Genomic DNA, 19,176 nt, shown 5'->3' with positions numbered 1-19,176 from the left:
AATCGCAGAAACATTTGCGTGCCAGTGATAATTTGTGAGCTAGAACTCGGTAATTTGTAATCCTCTTCCGCATTAACTGCTAACGATTACTAATTCCATGGCCAAGCTAATTAGGGTTTTAAATGAGGTGGACCTCGACGGTTTATTTTTCTTCCGCTCTCGCCGTTTTTCCGCCCATCGGCGTAATATTCATTGTAATGTTTGTTGTATGTCTTCTTTAGTGTTTTCGAGTCTACACATTAGTCGTGATAAAAATTTAATCCCGTGCAATTTTCTTGCTTCCATTAGACACACACAAACGCAACGCGAATTGGAATATAGTATCCCAAAAAGCGTATCAAAGAGATGTTTTCTAAAAACTTTCTTTAAATACAGTTTTTTTCAATTGCACACGACAGCAAAAATTTTTTTAATAAATTTTTTAGTTGCAATGTTTTTTATCGGACGTCATTAAGCTTTAATGCGTTCGTACATTACGAGGGGACAGATCAAGATAAAATGCTTGTCGGTAATTTAAAGAGGATTGCAGGAGCAATCTGTCGTATTAAAGCATTCCTTATCAATTTATCGTTCTTATCGTAGAAAATTCTGCACTTGCCGTAGAACGAAAGGAATGCGAGAGAGGAGTTTCTCGCGGCATGTGTCTAAATCCTCGCTAGCATTAGTGTCTTCCGTCGTCTTTCTTTTTCCGGTATAGCTGGTCTAATCCTAATGGAGCAGCAGCTTGCTCAACGTGGTCACGTTCGCCGGATCCTCTTCTAGAACCGGGAAGGTTTATAAATTTTCCAGGCCCACTTCGCGATTGCACGTCTACGTATGTTGCTCTCGTCCAACTCTCTTTCCCTCGCTTCCCTCCCGTTTCATCCTCGTGTTATTACAACCAAAACCAACGGCCATAATAGCAGCAGTAACGAAAATATAATTTAAAAAAATTACTGCCATATTAGATTTAATTATATTTAATTAAAAAAATCTTTACGACAGACAGTATTGGACTGACCGAATATGAAATAAAAAAAAAACCAAATTATAAAATTTAATTATCAACGGAATTATTAAAGCGATCGAACATCTTCATTTCCGTTCTGTGTTTTTTACAGAGTGTTTATGAGAGAGTAACGTTATTAAGATAAAGTATCGCAGACTTTACGGTTAATCGTATCGCGGGCGGGGGAGCAGATTAAATAAAAAAAAATTTCAGTTAAGCGTGATAATGCCCCACCGTCGGTGAGCATCGATATTATTGGAAAAAAAATTTCCTCTCGACGTTGTGCAAACTGCAACTACGCCGCCGTGCAAACGAGCTTTGGATCATATTTACTCAACGTGAACCGTGTGCGAACGACTTGATTGCATTCAAAAACACGCGCATTTGGCAGAATAACATTTCCGTGTGTGCGAAGAATGATACCTCGCGCGTTTGTCTTGTTACTCCATTCGCATTCTATCGCGTAATCTCCGCGTCCCTTTTCTTTCTTTTTTTTTTTTCAAGTCGAATTTACATTTGCAGAGCTGCAAATGTAAATTATAATTCTAATTAGCAATTACAATCGGCGGTGACCTGGTACACAGCTATGCTAATTGCCTTAATTTTGTATTCGTTTGTAAAGACATAAGAGAAAATATACAATGGAATTATTTATGTAATTTACGTAAGACCTGTAAACTCGCTTTATACGTGACTTTTATTCAATTTCATAGCAGAATATTTTTAGCTTCGATCCCAATTCAAGTGATAAGTTCAATTTTTTTTTTGTCAGCTCGTTTATTCGGACCAGCCGAATAATATTTCATAAATAATATTTTTCATTATTAATAATTTTTAAGAATTTCAACGATTATTAAATCGTTTATTATTATGGATTCAAAGCGGTATGCATTAATGACTAAAATTCTACGATCGCGAGAGTTTCTTCGCGAAGATGCTTTTGGTGCATCTCGTGCTTCCGCCAGTATCGAGAGTGCTGACTATTGCAGTTGACGGTAACTGCAGCTTGAGTATAGCAGCGATAGCAATTGTGTGCAATGGGACGTAACTTGTCTCTTTTGAACCGAAATCGCGTAGGTGTTATCTTTTCCGTGAAACAAGAAAAGGTCTACGCGCTCTATTGATTTGATCTCGCTCAAAATTTGACTGTCTTCGATTGCGAACAATTTTCGCGTGTAAATTTATATTTAAATAATTTCGAACAAAATATATGTGACGAACAATCGGGACATTATATTATCATAAAGTCAAATATGATTTTGAAATATTAATAGTGACATTTTAACAAAGTGTACATTTGACATTCTATATGGTTCGATAGTGATTAAATCTTCAATTTTCATAAATAATAAATACCGCATAGATATAGGGTATGTTGCGCGCGAAATATATGACGCTCGCAAAACGAAAATACGTCATCGCCGATATTGGCGGAACGGCGTGTTGCGGAAACAGAAACTCGCTCAACTTTGAACAAGTCGCAGTTGGTCGCGAATTACGCGCGACGGCTGTAACCGGTAGCACTATGCCGGATAACGAGGAATCACGAGAGAACAATAAAACGCGGTACAGCATGGCACAGCGAGGCGGAAGGGAAGGAAACTCGCGTGCGGAAAAACGGCTAAATTAACCGGCCGCGGGCAATTCGTTTTCAATTATGTGTGCAGGTGCGTAAGGGAGATGAAAAACGAAGGACAAAAGCGATCTGGGGAGAAGATCGGGCGGGGATTTTACGGTCGTATACCATGGTAGCGGGCAGGCGCGAGCAGCGGACCGAAAGTTATGGTTTTCGCCTTGCCTTGCGACGAAGTACCGTGCCACGGCGGGCCGCGCTATCGGGACTCCTGAAGTGACTCGTAAAGCACAGACCACTCTACTCCGAATGTACCAGGGATAACCGGAAAACTGGTAACGAGATCGCCTCCTGTACCATTTATCGCCGTCCAGATAACCCAACGCCGACCGCCTCTTCTCTACGCGAAACTCATTTTTTATGTGAAAACGTAATCATAATTTTAAAGATACATGACGCGGATTATCAACCGATTTGACTTTGATTTCGCTTTTAAACGATAAAATATTGCGTAACGATTCTGACTGGTCCAAATTGTGGTTTATTCATATTTTCTGCAAGTCAAACGATACAGTCGGGAGCTCGCGTAACGTTTGCGTTAAATGAAGTTAACAGCTCTGTGCTAGGTTTTACATAGGCACGCGCTACTAAAAGCGGGCTTTAAATCTTTTGGTACTGCAGAATTTAGTTAATAACCACCAGGGTGTATTAGCTCGATTCGATTTATGTTAATTTATGTAATTCGGTATTATCTTCGCGCTTTTCATCCGGATAGAAATGTTTAATTGTCGTACGGCGCGTTCCCGCAATTTTGACGCGTTGTACATTTCCCAAGTACCGCGCGGCGTTGTTATTTCTGTTCGCCGCTGTAACGACGGATATGTGCAATTAAAGCGATTTAAAGGGATTCAATTACTTCCATTTTGCACAGGGCGCGCGTGCCGCAATGCGGACGAACGTCGTAGGGGCACCGTATCGCCGCGCCGCGCCGACCGAATAAATTGAAACAACTGTTTTCCCAACGGCGAGCTAAACGCCGGGCAAATTAAAGAGCGTGTTAAAGCAAACGCGTGCGCGCGGAGGAGAGCACGTCGGTCGGTCCGGTTGGAAAACAACAGCCGCGGGTTTACACGATTTTATCGCCGCATTTTTTTTCCAAGAGCGTTTTCATTATTCACTGTCGGCGCGACGGCCATTTGATCGATGTCGACCCGCGGATATCCGCGAAATTTAGCAAATGACCCCGGTCACCAATATCGAATACGGTGTCAAGGTAAAGCGCGGTTTATTGAATTAAAAGAATATCAGCGAGAGATACGACAATTTATTTAACGCGAACGTAAAACGAAAGCGGACATATTAGCGGTTAAATTTTTTCTTCCGCGAGAAACTAATATTTTCTTGTATGAAACGTTGTTCGATTCATGAATACTCAGGTTTATGGCATTTTCTGCGGCGACAGCGGCTAGCGTACGTAATTCTAGGTGGCAGAGATAAGGGATGAGAGAACGGGGAGAAAATCAGTCATCGGCAATCCGGCCGGCGCGGTATATACATGCGGCACATGTGAAACTCGACGCACGCGACGCTAAAATCGCGTTCGTTATCTGCCGTCGCCGCAGCAAACGTCATATCTACTTTTCAGTGTACAAGTTAACATTTTATTAGGCTGCGTTAGGCTTATCTCGGCAGCGTATCATGTCATTGGCAACAAATTAGTATCGCGATTTCGTTTTCAAGAATCTAGATAAAAACGGGCTCGTGAATAGACAAGACCGATCGTACCCACGCAGTAGCAAAAACGCCGTTGCGTCAGACATTCATCTCGTTCTGCGATGTTAAGAAAATAAGTACGGGAATGACACGAGTGTGTCGCATGTTTCTCGGAACAGAGTTTTCCCGTCTTGGCGTTAAACACTATTTCCATTCATCGCGCCGTCGTGAGGAGGCATCGGGGATTTACACTTGACAAGCCATAAAAAGGTGACGACGGGCAGCTCGTGGGAGACGTGAGCGGGATATTCAGCCGTATTTTTCACGGCGCTGTGACCACGACAATTTTCCATCGGCTCTAACTCGAAAACAAATGTCCCTCCTCGTCCGCCTCGTCGCCATCAAAAAGAAATTCAACGCCGCAACGTCGCCCTCGCTTAAGGGTGGATCCCTTTAAAAAACTACGCGAAAATCCCTTTGAATTTCTGTTAGTATTTTCGGATTTTATTTAAAAACTTGTGCGTTTTTTTACGATACCCACGTGAACGACAGATAGAAAACCCGAAGGATTAATATGAATTTTACAAGAAAAATATTCGAGTTAAAAATTGCAAAAAAAAAAAATTAATAGGTTATTAAAATAGTTTAATGCAATTTTTATAAGTGAATGTAGAATCTGCCCGTTCTTGGCGGAGAATAGAAGATTAAAAACTACTTTTGTTGTTATTGCAGTCGAGGTCATTTCGGTACGACGTATTATCTTTTTACATATTAAAACTGCCTAATGCAATAGAAATGCCGACGGAGTGGGAAAAAGAAATAAAATAACCGTAGTTGAGAGCTCGCTCGTCTCCGCGAGATGCAGGATTTCCCTGGACGCGGCATTTTTCCTTCTCTTGGAATATTATGCACAGAAGGGTATAGAGCGGAGCGGGACTTAAATTACGCAATTCTCCTCCATGCGGCCCATTCTACGAAATTCCATGGAAATTACTTTTATTACAGGCTGCAGTGCCGCGTCTTTCCTTCTCGTTTCAATCGATGTTACACCGTGATTCTGTTACCAATTGTTTCGCGATAGATATTTTGTCCGAATGAGAGTAATTCGAGTTAATGAACCTGAAAGATCCTGCTCTCAAAGAGAATAGAAAAAGATTATGTTACAGCTGAAGAAATTACGCAGACTTCAACTTTCGTATACATATGTTACATAGTTTTATACATTAACGAACGAGCGCACGCTCATATCTGCTGTATTGTTCGGCAGATAATAAGATTTAATTAACAACTTTATGTTTGTAATAATTTTAATGTACCACAGGGCACGCTGCATAATTCAATTAACTAATTATGAACCTGGAATCGCGAACGACGGGATATAATTATTTTATGTCGAAAGCCGTTTTGTATAATACTCATCGGTGTCACGTGAATGAAATGCGTATTATTAAGCTGTCAAGATAAACGATAAATAAAAATCCTCGATATTCATTGGGAGCTCTCTCGCGTCGATCATAAACCGATCGTGAGTGACGGTTTTTTTTTTCTCTTTTTTTTTTATATGGTAAGCCGTCTGTCCCTGGCACAAGTAGACCGATCATATTTTGCAGACAATTAATGACTGGCATTGGAAAAAAAAAAATATATGTATATATATAAAAGAATGGGCCGAACAAATCCGCCAAAATTGAAAACGCAAAGCGCTGTTGATATCGACTGCGAGGATAAAACGTACTGCCGATCACAGGCTCCACGTCTCGTAATTTCATTGACAATATTTATGCTAGACTGACTATCGTACTTTGTGTTCCATGTTTGCGATCTTCGGTTATATTTTATTTTTTAAATCACCTATCACTATTTTAGATCCGCCACCCTTGTTTACAGATTATTTATCTAGTTTACATTGCTTTTTTTATCTCATGACTTTGAAGAGCTTTTCTTGAAGGCTTTCTTTATTATTATAATTAGAAATAATATAACACAAAATTTTTTTTTTTAGTTTTAATATAATATAAAATATAAATTGAAGGTTTCCAAAAATCTCTTTTAATCATACGATTTACGCTTTAAATTGCGTACAGCAATAACGATGAGTTGATCCGTCATCAATGTTTGTTGCTCTTGCATTTACATTTGCATATCATGATTTTGCATATCATGATTTTTTAACGTAGTTTTTTTTTCAGAATTTATATGAATTTTATTTACTTTGCAAAAGGGAAATTATAGTTTTTTAGAACGCGCTTTCACCGTTAAGTATTATTTTTTCTACGGATCTTCCTGCTTTTACGAGTGTCCGCGGCTTCGCGAATTTAGATATCAGCTTTATGATGCCGAAATAATGTAACACAGCGTGTTGCGTGCGCTACGTACGCGTGCATCCGTGAATACATCGCCTGCGGATGCATATAAAAGTCGGTAGATTCGCGGGAGTACACGCGTCCGTCTTTCTCCGTGCTCGTTTTTCAACGACGCGCGCAAGATGCAGTGTGTATTCATGAAGACATTAAACGGAAATCATAGTTTTACGCGTAAACCAGCTATGAGAAACAGGCAGGCGACTCATCCGATACGCCATTTTGCTCTTACATAACCCGCAACCTATTTTATAAATATTTAATGGCGATCATACTTCAACGTATTCCTCGCCCCGGCGTGTACTTTGTCTTTTTTATTTTTATTTTTTTTTCAGCCATCTTTATAAATTCGAACTTTCTTCCTCGTTTTCTATCTCGCTCGCTCTTTCTTTCTTTCTTTTACATACTGCATTGGTCGGAGATAATTTTTCCCCTTTACTGGCACTGTCATACTTAATCATAATATATTTTGTGGATACCAGTCCCGGATCTTCTGTATTGGAGAACTGCCTTTAAAGCACAATATATGTTCCGCTATAAATTATTTATGTTCCGCACGATAATGTGACACGTAGAGAACGATTTTAACCGTTTAGCTGTTTAGCATATAAAGAAAGAAGATCATAGCGTTACTTCTTTTTCCATTCGGGTAAAAAAAAGAAAAGGGTTTTAATATAAGCGACGCAATCCACGTTTCATTCGATAATATCTCTATGTACTTACGGCTTGTATATCATTTTTATTACGGCAAAAGTGACTATTTAAATATCGATCGACGTTAACGACGCGATAACGTTTTCCTCGCGACACCGTTAACGTTGTAATTCAGTTCGTGCGGGTTAACGACGGTACCGTTCGGCGCTTTGATGTCTTTTGGTACGCGTTTGTAATTTTTTTTTTTTTTTTTTAAACTCAATCGAACGAGATCGAGATACGCCGATCGCGGACGTAACAGAATTCCCACGTACATACGTGCTAATTTGCATACGGTTACGTGTGCGCGGAAATTCCGCAGCGCCGCGCAGAAATTTCATATCGGTAATGTTGCATTGCGGGCATGCAGAAGCATGGCAATATTAAATTCCATGTTTATTCTACTGGCGAGCGCGCTGCTCGCGTTATTATGCATCGTAACGATAGATCATGCTCATTTCGCGGCCACTCGAAGAGACGAAAGTTGTTCTTTCTTGTCCTCTCAACCCATCCACGTATCCGTTCGCACCCTGCCAAGCGTTACATCGACTTCCCCAACGCTCGCTTATTTATGCATCCACCTTTTTGCAAGCACATCGCGTATCACGTTGAATCGTCTTGCGCTGGTAAAGTATTCTATAAATATTTAGTGGCTCTTTATTTTTTTTTTTTTTTTTGTTCCTCTCGATGGTGCGGTGCTTGAATCTTTTTCATTATTTCTTCTCTTATTAATTCTGAAAGCCAGCGGCTGTTCACGCGCAAACGGAATTTAAAAGTATTTCTATAAAAATTGAGAGATACCTTTCTCTTGATCTGTCTCAGGTTTTATTTACTTCTACAGACGTTTCCAATTTTTTTTTTTTTTTTAATAATGTAACATTACCCGAGTGGAAATTTATCTAGTTAATCTGATTTGTAGCTAGTGATTAGATCGCGCAGATTAAATATTTTTCTTAACTGGTAACTAGTTTGGTACTAGCCATAAATTATAAGAAAGCATTTATTATTTGGTGACTATCTTTAAAAAATAAAGTTCTCATTAAAAAAAAAAAAGTACGTTTTGAGTGTTATATGTTTCTGATTCAGAGCTGGACAGTTTTGCTAGACAGCCACGAGATAAAGCACGAATTGGCTAGCTAATTATTATTAGATAACGGTGGGAATCAATTTCCACTCGGGTATACATAAATTTTACTTATTTAATTATTGGCTTTTAAATTAGATAAATTACGAAATAATAATGATATCTCGCTATATTAAGAAGTATATGCTGCCATTTCTTCTAAGAAAGAAAGAAGGGGAGTGGAAATTTTCATCTTTGTTCTATTTCGAATATAAAAATTGCGAATCGAGGAATATAGTCCGGAGAGGGAGAGAGAGACGTGAAAGAAAATTTGTTGAGATTTCCATTGAAGCTGCTGCAGCAGCCACGTTTCCGTCCAGACGAAGTTTCGCATCTATCGCGGGGTTTCCGTCAGTAAATCCGTTAAAGAAGAGCTCTTCTTTCGCAAAGAGTTATATCGCGGACGACTCTTGCGCATATTCGACATGTACGTGAATGGAAGGATTAAATAAAGTAGGTCGCGTCGCCGCGTCGTATCGGAGCTGCGAAAAATTTTATCGTTGATTTACATCGGATATTTCATCATATATCACAAATTTTGTTGCGCATTTTATTACATTTTTATAACAAATCGCATTACCGTGACGCTGACCTGAAATTACGATCTTTCGATGGAAAGTTTTTAAATGGCAAAAAAAGAAGAAAAAAAAACCACATTTTGTCATTTAATATCTTTCTGTTGTGTTTATGCATTCGACTATAAATTAATACAAACTTTATACGACCAATGTGCATGATATGCAATTTCGTAATTCACCGATGTATTTCCGTCTGGTGTACCGGGAATTTTGGGAAAACGTGTCGAGTTTAATTTGGCGAGTTAGACTAGCACGTTTAAAGGGTAAACAAGATACTAATTTGATTGCGCAAACATTACACTGTCGTTGCAATATTCCTGAAGTAGAATCAGAATGTGATTGGTTCATTTATTATCAGCTAGCAATATCACATTAAAGATAAGTGGGCTAACAATTTGACGCACAAATTTATCATGCTGTCGAGAAACGTTTCGATTATAATTTGTATAAAATATTAATTCAAATAATTATTTGTGAGATTTAAAATTAGATTGGGGCGTGTTCTTTAATTAGGTTGCGTATTATCGAAATATTATTGAATTATTTTGACGATATGTACCTTTGAAATGAGATTTTTCTTATGCAAGGCTATATCATGCGAAATCGTCACCGCCATATGTTTCTCCCGACGTTTCGACGGTCGTATCGCTCGTAAATCTCTGTCGGGGACAGTCGACACGAGCGGGACAGATCGGTCCCGGCGAAAAGGGTCCAGACGATCGTGATAAATCATCGGGTACGCTGTGCCCCAGTCAATTACAAAGCTGCGTCGGTAAATAACGAATTACGCGGCTTTCAATTTGCCCGTGCAGTATAATGGCCATTCCATCGAATTTTGTCGGCATCGAAAGCTTTATGGGCGCCCTCGGGGTCGATTCGTGTATGTGTTCGCACGCGGATCGACTAGACTTCACATTCCGGCTTTCTCGTTCTCGTTAGTCTTCATTAGCTAATTAACGTTCCGACGCGTGCGATAAATAAAATAAAAAAAAAAAAAAAAAAGCGCGGAAGCTGCGACAGACGAACGAGACGTAGCACTGTATTTTGACTTCGCGTTCTCGATAATCTGCCACGCTCAGCTGTAAAAAGTTCGTCGCTATAGCAATGTATAGAGCTGTGATAAATTGTTACACAAAAAAGAAATAATAGAAGCATTGTGCCGTCTCGGTGCATTCGTTTAAATAATATATACTCTCATTATACATATATTTTATTAAACTTTTGTTTACTGGCGAAGTAATTAATTTAATAATAACCCAACCGCTTCTTTCACAAACCCAGCGAAAAGTCCGCAATGTTCGTATTAAATTACTCTGTTTGAGAATTATAACAGCGAAACCAACTTTCAGTGTACTCAAGTTTCCTCAACATATTTCTACGTAAGGAAGACACATAGTGGAGCATTACGTCGACTGTCACCGTTCGCTAATTATTATACCCGGCGATTAGCAGCCGAAGAAGCGCTCGCAAACGCGCAAAAAGGCGAGAGGGATGAAGGGCCGGCCTTGAAGAGGCAACCGGCCTGAAGGGCCTAAGCGGAGAAGAACGAACCGGAGAGGAACCGACCGCCGGGAGCGTCGTCACCCCCTCCTAAAAAAAGGGGTCGAGGCCTGGCACCAGGTCAAAAGCTCGGTCACAATAGGTTGCCTGCAAAGCGTCGGTTCCAGGGGGTCGGAGGCGGAGGAGGAGGGTGGTGTCGGGGGCAGCGAGGGAGGCGGCACGAGTATGTGCTGCGTCCTTCAGGGTGCCGAGAGAGTGTTCCCCTCCGTCGGGAACGGGGGGAAACACGGAACGGGAGCGGGAAACGGTAAGGGCGCCGGCGACACCCCCGTGGGCACCCAGGATCTACCCCTTGAGTCGCTCTGGGCAGCCGGCCTGGACGAGGGGATGGGATTTCCGCAGAGATGCTCTTACGCGAATCAGCATACTACTCTCGCCGCGTCCTCTTCTACGAGCCACACGTCTCCCGCGAATCCCGACGACCTCTGGAGAGAGAGGAACTTTTCTCATAGGTATATAGTTATTCACGAAATTGATCGGTTTGTAAAATTTGTAATATTTTTTTTGGTTCCTCCCAAAAAAAAAGGGGGAGGAAAAGTTTGATTAACTTTATAAATTAGAACGTCAAAAATCAATTATTGATTCTAAAATGTTTTACCTCGATATTTAAAAAACAATTTGAGTCTACAAAATTGCAGAAAACGTTTATTAAATTAAAATCGAGCATGTTAGCAGTTTTAAATCCGCCTACGAAGTCTCCCCGTATTTCGTTATATCCATACAATAGCGGCTATATAAAGCCTCTTTCGCGTAGAACGCCTACGACCTCCACGGGGATCGGTTCCTCGATTACGGATGAGATATGGACGTCGGCGAACGAGCGCCGATTCTGCCGCACCTCGACCACCTCGACCGGCATCGGCTCGTCTCTGAATCTTCACGAGAACAATCGCTCATTGGAGTCGCGCGACGGTGATTTCTACTCCACGGATATAGAGGATTCCAAGGACACCTCCTACCGGAGATTCTACCCGACCACGCCAACCACTTCCGGCCTGGGTTCGTCCTCGGACCGTCAATCCGTAGAGACGCAGTGCGGCTCCAGGGATCTGCCGGATCATCTCTGGGCAGCCGCGATGGAAGACGGCTTCTCGCGCTTCAACGCGATGAAATCTTTGCAGACGATCACGCGGCAGCCTCGTCCGAATCACGACTGGGTGAAGACCGAGCGTATCTCCAGATTCACCAAGCATCGCACTATCAGCCAGTCTCCGCAGCACGAGCAAGAGATATGGACGTCCAAGCTAAACGAAAGCCCTGTAGTTTCCGGTTACGCTACGCAAAGAAATCTCGGCCCGCACAAGTGTCATCATCAAGCACGCAGGAGTTTCTCTACGTCAATTGTCGCGGATCTCGCGGTTACGCCGGACGGATCTCAGCAAAGCCTTGGTAGCGGCGAATTTTTGGTAAGTCTCGTTGTCGTGTTCTCGTCGTTGCTTGTGTCTGATTTTTTATTTATACTTTTGTTTTGTACTTAGCGTTTAATGATTGCATTAAAAATAAACTTTTTTTTAAGAATTTTTAATATTTTTTGTATTTTAATATTAGATGATAGATCATAATTTATAATAACTAATACGGGGAATCGTTTAAACATTATGTGAGATTAAATAAATCGAATTATGCAGCTTCTCATATAGAGTTAAAAATAAAAGACCTACAGAGCGAGATACTTTTTTTTTACGAATTACAAGTTGAAACATTCTTAGAACCAATATATACGGCTGGCACGTTGATGTTGGTTATTATAGTTATTATTGTTGCAATTGCATCACAAAATGCTTGTGTGCACCATTTACGGATTTAATAATGTCCGGTGTTTACGCACCGAACATTTTTTCACAAAGGTAGCTTTGCGTTTCGTTCCGTAGCAGACGGATAATCTTTCCAACCGGTTCGTAAAAATGCGCCACTGGTAGGAATGAGTACAAAATTACGAACCACCGTACTCGGGACGCGGTCTGTAACCGTTGATTATCGTAATGGCCTCGGGCCGAGGAAACGTCCTCGACCGAAGTGGGCGGCCGAGCTCTCAAACCCTTACCTCCTCGCCTCCACATCCGCGGGAAGGGATTTAACCCACTGACTTATCGCGCCTGACTTTGAAATTACCTCGCGGCGAAATCGCGCAGTCTGATCGCGAAGCTCGCTCGTGGTTTTCTTTTCGCGGTGACGAATGCTTCGACGTGATTCCCCGAGTTCATAAACCGAATTTGTCGCCACGTCGCAAGTATCGCTCGCGGTTTATGTACACTTTAAGAGAGGGATCTCTTCCTCCGGCAATTTTTCCCGACAATCGAATATACATCACGTAATGAATCACGCGAAAATCACGCTCAAAGCTAAAACAAAAGCGGATTTAACGGTGACGTACTTCTCTGAAATAAAATCAACAGATTATTCACGTTATACATATGTCGTTTTATTTTTGGTATAATGGTAGTTTAATAATTTTTCTCATTTATTAGATGAAGTGTTTATAGTTTTATCTTCCGAGTTTTATATAACACAGTTCAGAGTGTGATAATTAAATATACCTTATCTATATATGTATAACGTTACATCGCTCCTTGATTTCATTGTCGCGCTCGAGAACGACGGCCGGGTACGTTGTTGACGTCTCCCGCGAGATTGGATAAATACATTTTTCCAAATAAAGCATAAAAACGAAACGCGAAAGCGACATGTTCGTGCAGCGTGTAACTAAGTTGACAGGAGCTATTAAAATAGCGCGCGTTGCTTGCGGAACTCGAGCGCGCTCGCTGAATCTCGAGAAATTGTCGAGCGCCGGACAGTAAAAATTTTTAAGTCCGACTTTTCCGCGAGCATACACGCATACAATACGTTGAAAGTTTTACGAACATGACGGTGTCCTTTGTGCCGGCGCCGGCGCGTAAAAGGCGGGATTATGTCACCGGCGTAAATCCTTGAGATTTTAATACAAGGTTTAAATTCATTGCTTCGTGATTCGCGTTAGTCAACTTTTTAAAGAATAGTCTTATGGGTCAATTATTAAATTAACGAAATTATAAAAATTCTAAACTCTTGTCTGGTTTATGCCACGTGAGTGCATTATCGTTCATATCCCATTACGTATCAGGTATAATACATATTCCATCACGCGTTCCATTCGCTCGATGCAGCACACGTTTTCTAATATACATTTACGCGTGCCTTCTTTCAATAACCAGAGTCGACTCGCATAATTGCACCGATATTATCCCTGGTTGTAACGTGCGCGGATTAAGCTTGTAAAATATAGAAAAAAAAATATAAATAAAATTTTAATTAAAAAATTTAATTTGATGAGTAATCTCCGTTCATTTCAACATTTTTATTATACGTGTGACAATCGATGAAAAGCTTTTGTTTATCAATCGAAAGGGAAGGGGTATAAGAATGTAATATTCATTATAATTATGATATAGTAGATCCTATAACACAATCGTATAATTAAAATCATTATTAAATAATAACGAGTGCAAAAGTGGTGTAAGTGTAATATCATTGTAGCAATATGTATAGTGATAAGATTAATATCATATCCAAGTAATAATAAAATATTAATAAAATATTACTGATGTCAGGGAGTTTAGTAGAGAATATCGTTGTTATCGTCGCGATACATCAATAAAATAGCACGGTGACATTTACGCCATTCATTTCGATGTGTGGGAAATAACTATTGTTTCACGCGGTGCGTCAGGCGCGACAAAGTAACGAGGCGGATGTTCACTTCAGTGCGTGATGAACGAAAGAATGGCTCTCGTCAAGCCTGACTCGATGTCTGTTGTCCTCCGCGTACGTTCTCGCGTGTAACGGCGCTTGCCGCGACGAAACCTGCTCTGAAATCTGTCTGGAAAACGATGTACGATGATGCGGGACATAAAAGCGCTATTTTACTCTGGGATATTAGAGCCGGATATCGCGGTTCATCTTTTTTTTTTTTTTATTTTTTTTTTTTTTTTTTTTTTTTAGCGCGGTCCGCGATCTCTTCTAAAATGAAAGAGTTTTATCACCCCGTGGGGTCACGCGATTCGCGATCGTTTCCCTTCACCAGATAATTCCGACCGTCGGGATGCATCATTAATTTCCTCGCTCTAGAAAGTACCGCCGCTAAGTTGGAGCACGTAATTGATTCGGGTAACGGAATTTGTTATAGCCAACTTTTTGTTTGGAGATTGAAAGTTTTGTGTCTTGGAGAATACCATGCACACGGGCCGGCAAAGAAAGGAGGAAGCGAACTTTCTTCGCGAGAGGGAGTATCATTTTCATTTCTCATAAAAATGTGAAACTGAATTTCGAACTTTAATAAAATCTTAATTAACTCCGCGAGCCCCATCGGGCTGCAAGACGAGCCAAAGCGGCGGGAAGAAGTGCATCTAAAGAAACTTGTAAACTGTCGCGCGCTATATTTAGTACTCGTTTTTTGACAAAATACCTCGCGCACAAAGACTCTCTTTCTCCTTCGCCACTCTTTGAGCCGCTCTGCCTAATTAGTCGTCCCTTGCCGTGTGTCACCCTACGGGAGCTTTGCATCTCGCGAATAAACGTAAAGAGAAGCCAACTCGTCTATATTTGCACATCGGGTAGAAGGTATATCAACACGCGAGTTAGCAGAGAATTTTCACGTGTAATTCTTGGCAGCCGGGCAAGAAGGACGATCCAATTAGAGTCAATGGAGTCTCGTGCGCGCACCCCAATATTCCGACAGTTAACTTCTTTCACTTAGACGCTTTCACTCCCCCTTTTTTTTCCGCCTCCCTCTCGCGGAAGCTTCGCGACGCGAGTCTTCAAGCGACGCTTTTCGACGCGTAATTAACATGGTCGGCGGCCACGGCAAACTATAAAATGTTCTGAAAGTTTCTTTTTATACCTGTTACGCAGACACTTTGATTATGGCGTAGAAGAAAATGGGAACGTCGTGGGTAAAGTTTTTAATTAATTTAAATACGCGGCACACATTCTTCCGCAATTAATTCCTTGGTTATACGACAATTTAAAAGGTCGACCCTTCTTTTCTCCGGAGAGATTTCAAAAAATAATATTTAAACATGCTATCGACTGTAACGCCGAATGGTGAAAATGGTAAGAGATAATTAAGAAAGGCAGCTCTAAGGAGTTTCCGTATCCCATTGTCGTCCCGCAATTAATTCGAAACTCTCTCTCGACTATGTTACCCTGCCTTTGACTTTGTCAGCGCTCGCAGTCGAACAAAATGAAAAGATTTCAGAACTCGCGATATAATGCTAAACGCAGCACGCTTCCTTCTCGTCCCGCAAATCGCACACGCACGTACGTATCTCTCGATTTCAAGTACAGACGCAAGACGATCCAATTAAACTTCGCTGTATCCGAGTTGGCTGAGATGATCCCTTAATCGGCGATATACATGTGTCAAGTACAGAAAGCACCGTGCGCTGACTGACGAAACGGCACAAATCGATTCGTACCGGCGACACGAAAGTTGAAAGACGTCGCGCGCCCGCTTGCGAGATGACTTTGATGAGGTCCGTACGTAATTATCCTTCGATTAATGAGCGAGCATACCGGCGAGATAACCACCGGCAGAGATTTACTCCCGTAATTACGCTCGCTACTTTGATGGCTTAATGAGGAATATACCTATGTATGTGTGTCTTGATCCGAGCTCGTCTGAGAACTCGGCTCTCACAGATAAAGCGCGATAACAGGTTCAGCAAAAGGAGATTATCGACACCGCTGTTTTTGTGACGGAAAAGTAGTTTTCTTTTAGACGGAAAGAAAAAAAAATAACTTGCAAACGATAGTTATTTTAACGGACAGTTAACAGTAAATTAATGAAGAATTTACGACTACGAATTAAAGAGAAATTGACGTTTATTAATTTTTCTTCCACGAGGATATAAAATAAAAATTTATTTTATACTACGTTTGCTAATTTTTTTTTTGGCAGGAAGACTATCACTGGCGTGACTTATACCTTAAATACCGTCGCGATAAAGCTGCGAATGTATAGTTCGCAAACATTCACCGTGAAAGATATTACACTCTTCTCCTGCCATAATTCTGGGAATCTCTCTCAAAATGGCCAGTATATAATGCTAATCTTTCGTATTTATTTTGCATGATATATCTAACTCGTTACATTTTTAGATATTCCAAGCTGCTCGGCAAACTAGCCATAAAATACAAAAGTATGCAGGCCGCGCTGGCAATAAGCTTTTTTTCCCCAATTTACTTGTTTACGCAAAAAATTTCTGAAACCTTTATTTTTGGAAAATGTCAAAACGTAACGTAAAAAAAAAAAAAATAGAAACTCCGTGAGCTCACGCTTGCGCTCTTTTCGTGAATAATTCATGGTAATTTCCAATATATTTATGAGATGAAAATAGTGATCTCAGCGATGATTTACATTCACCTGTCACAAATCGCATCAATCGTAGCCTAAATCGACGATCAGCTTATCGTTCCGAAACGACGCATAGGCTTCTCGAGCGGAAGCCTCGCGACATTTTTCCACGTCGATATCGGGGACGACAACGAATCGCTTTCGTCGCGTTCTATCAACGGAAAAGTTCGGTGGCGCGCGTTTTATGGGAAAATCGCAACGGGGACGTTTGCCGGGCGAATCAGTTTCTTCGCTTGCCGATGACAGCGGATTCGATTCGTTATCCCGGCGATCCTGATAAATTTACCCGATCGATCGATCCCTCCCGAAGGAGAAATTCCGGCGATGAAATCGGCTCGGTTACTCGTAAACGAATGGCGATGACCTAATTAAGTTCATCGTTAATGCATATCGCGCGCGAGGCCGTAACGCGCGCACTATTTCTTCCGGAACGCGTTTGATTAAAATCCATTTATCATTGAAATCGCGCCCCGTTTCTGGCTTTTGTAAACGGCGGAAACACACGGGAACGACGGATTTTCCTTTAGCCTTCCCTACTGCTTAATCTAACATCCGTTCCTTTTCTCGTTTTGGCTATTTCTTTCTGTTTCACTATATCGAAGCGGAAAGCGACGATAAAGCATGAATTAATAATCGCCTTGCCTCCTTATTCCGATCTTCGTCTTGCGCTTCTTCCCGCCGGTGTATTATGCAGCATCTGCTGACATTACGCTGCATAATGGAGAGTCGCGAGCTGCGGCCGTTTATCTACAACCATCCTCGACGTTATTCATGCAATTCTTTTTTAACACCCGCGAATCTGTCGCAAATGAGAACAAGTGATTTCTCGTATACTTTAAGAACGCGTTCAGCATCATTAAGTGCACGCGGACGTATAGGATTCTTTAGATTCTCTTTTTTATAGAAATAAAAGGAATAATAAACATTTTATTCTCAAAATTTCTCGACATGAGACATAAAGAAAATAAGATATTTTGCAACGAGGAAAATATTACATTATGCTGCATACAATTCTGATGAAACCGGAAATAATAGCATTTTATTATCGCAGAGATATTTTTTATTAATGAAACTTTCAGCATCAAGCGAAATAATACTTGGCTTGAATATTTCTAAGTAACGAGAGAAGGTGGAAAATTTTAGATGCAGTCCTTGCTTCATTAGAAGCAAGCTCGTGTGTAGCGCCTGATAGTCGAGACACTTTGAGTCTCGTTTGTTAATCGATGATAATATCGCGTTGTGTTGCGACAAAGCTACGTATACGTAATAAGAGCAATATGTACGCGAAGTGTGACGCGCGAACGCCAATTTTCCTCGGGCGCTGAAAATGAGATAGCCGTCCCACCTTTGAGCGGCAATCTCACAAAGATAGTTAATCGTAGGAAATATTTCAGTACCTATAAGAGTTATTAATGAGAGAACGCGACGTGCTCGTTTAAGAAAAAACATCGAAATGCAAACAAGGTTAACAGCTGATCATTCAATTATTAATTTACATTTCAAAATAAACTTCTTTCGAAAATTTAAGCCGCCGAAATTTATCGCGCAATCTCGATATGGCCGCTCGGGGCGAAAGTTCGTGGATAAAATTTTTATCGGCACTTTTCGCGCCGGCGAAAAGTGATTGGTCGTGAGAATTTACTTTCGTTAGCAGTGTTTTCTCGCCGGAATACCGCTTTTCTCTCTCTTTACCTCGGAGATAAGGAGAGCGAAGTGCAGACAGAATCCGAGAAGAAGTGCAGCCGGATCTTGACTCTTGATTACTTGACGAGCGGGCGACTCAAATCGATAACCGGGACATTGCCGGTGCAATTCCTGCCAACTAAAATGATAATGTTCCCGCGAGAAATTAATTTTTCCGCGGACGTTGGATGACCAACTAAGCAAGTAGCAAAAACGCTCTTATCGTAAAAGAATTTATGCGGTTTGTCTAGATTAATTAAAAGCCCTTTTGTTTTTGGAAAATCAGAAGCGCAATGTACAAAAGGGATAAACGGATAAAGGGAACGAGATAGAGAGATGGAGAAGATAACAAATTGCAAATTCAAGCGCATGTCACAAGCGCGCGCTTTCCGTGCAGCTGGACCGACGGTTGCCGCGATGTATCTTGATTTATTACTTAGGACACGTTCGAGATAAAGCGAGTTATATACGTTACATTAATTACTAGCTCCTTCGATCAATCGCCGTTCTGAGA

General features: G+C 41.0%; 1 protein-coding gene across 1 annotated transcript in view; it reads left to right on the top strand.

Moving 5' to 3' along the window:
• The window catches only part of LOC139112368 (uncharacterized), a 41,402-nt gene extending 22,506 nt beyond the window's left edge, over positions 1–18,896 (top strand). The window contains exons 3-4 of the mRNA XM_070673349.1: positions 10,378–11,040; positions 11,343–18,896. Of these exons, the coding sequence (XP_070529450.1) occupies positions 10,754–11,040; positions 11,343–12,066 (1,011 nt within the window). The 5' untranslated portion in view covers positions 10,378–10,753 and the 3' untranslated portion in view covers positions 12,067–18,896. The remainder of the gene's footprint in view (positions 1–10,377; positions 11,041–11,342) is intronic.
• Positions 18,897–19,176: the final 280 nt, after the last annotated feature.

Source organism: Cardiocondyla obscurior, linkage group LG28 (assembly GCF_019399895.1).
Source record: "Cardiocondyla obscurior isolate alpha-2009 linkage group LG28, Cobs3.1, whole genome shotgun sequence".
Taxonomy (NCBI): domain Eukaryota; kingdom Metazoa; phylum Arthropoda; class Insecta; order Hymenoptera; family Formicidae; genus Cardiocondyla; species Cardiocondyla obscurior.
The sequence above is the reverse complement of the archived record's forward strand: the minus strand, read 5'-3'. Positions and strand labels throughout refer to the sequence as shown.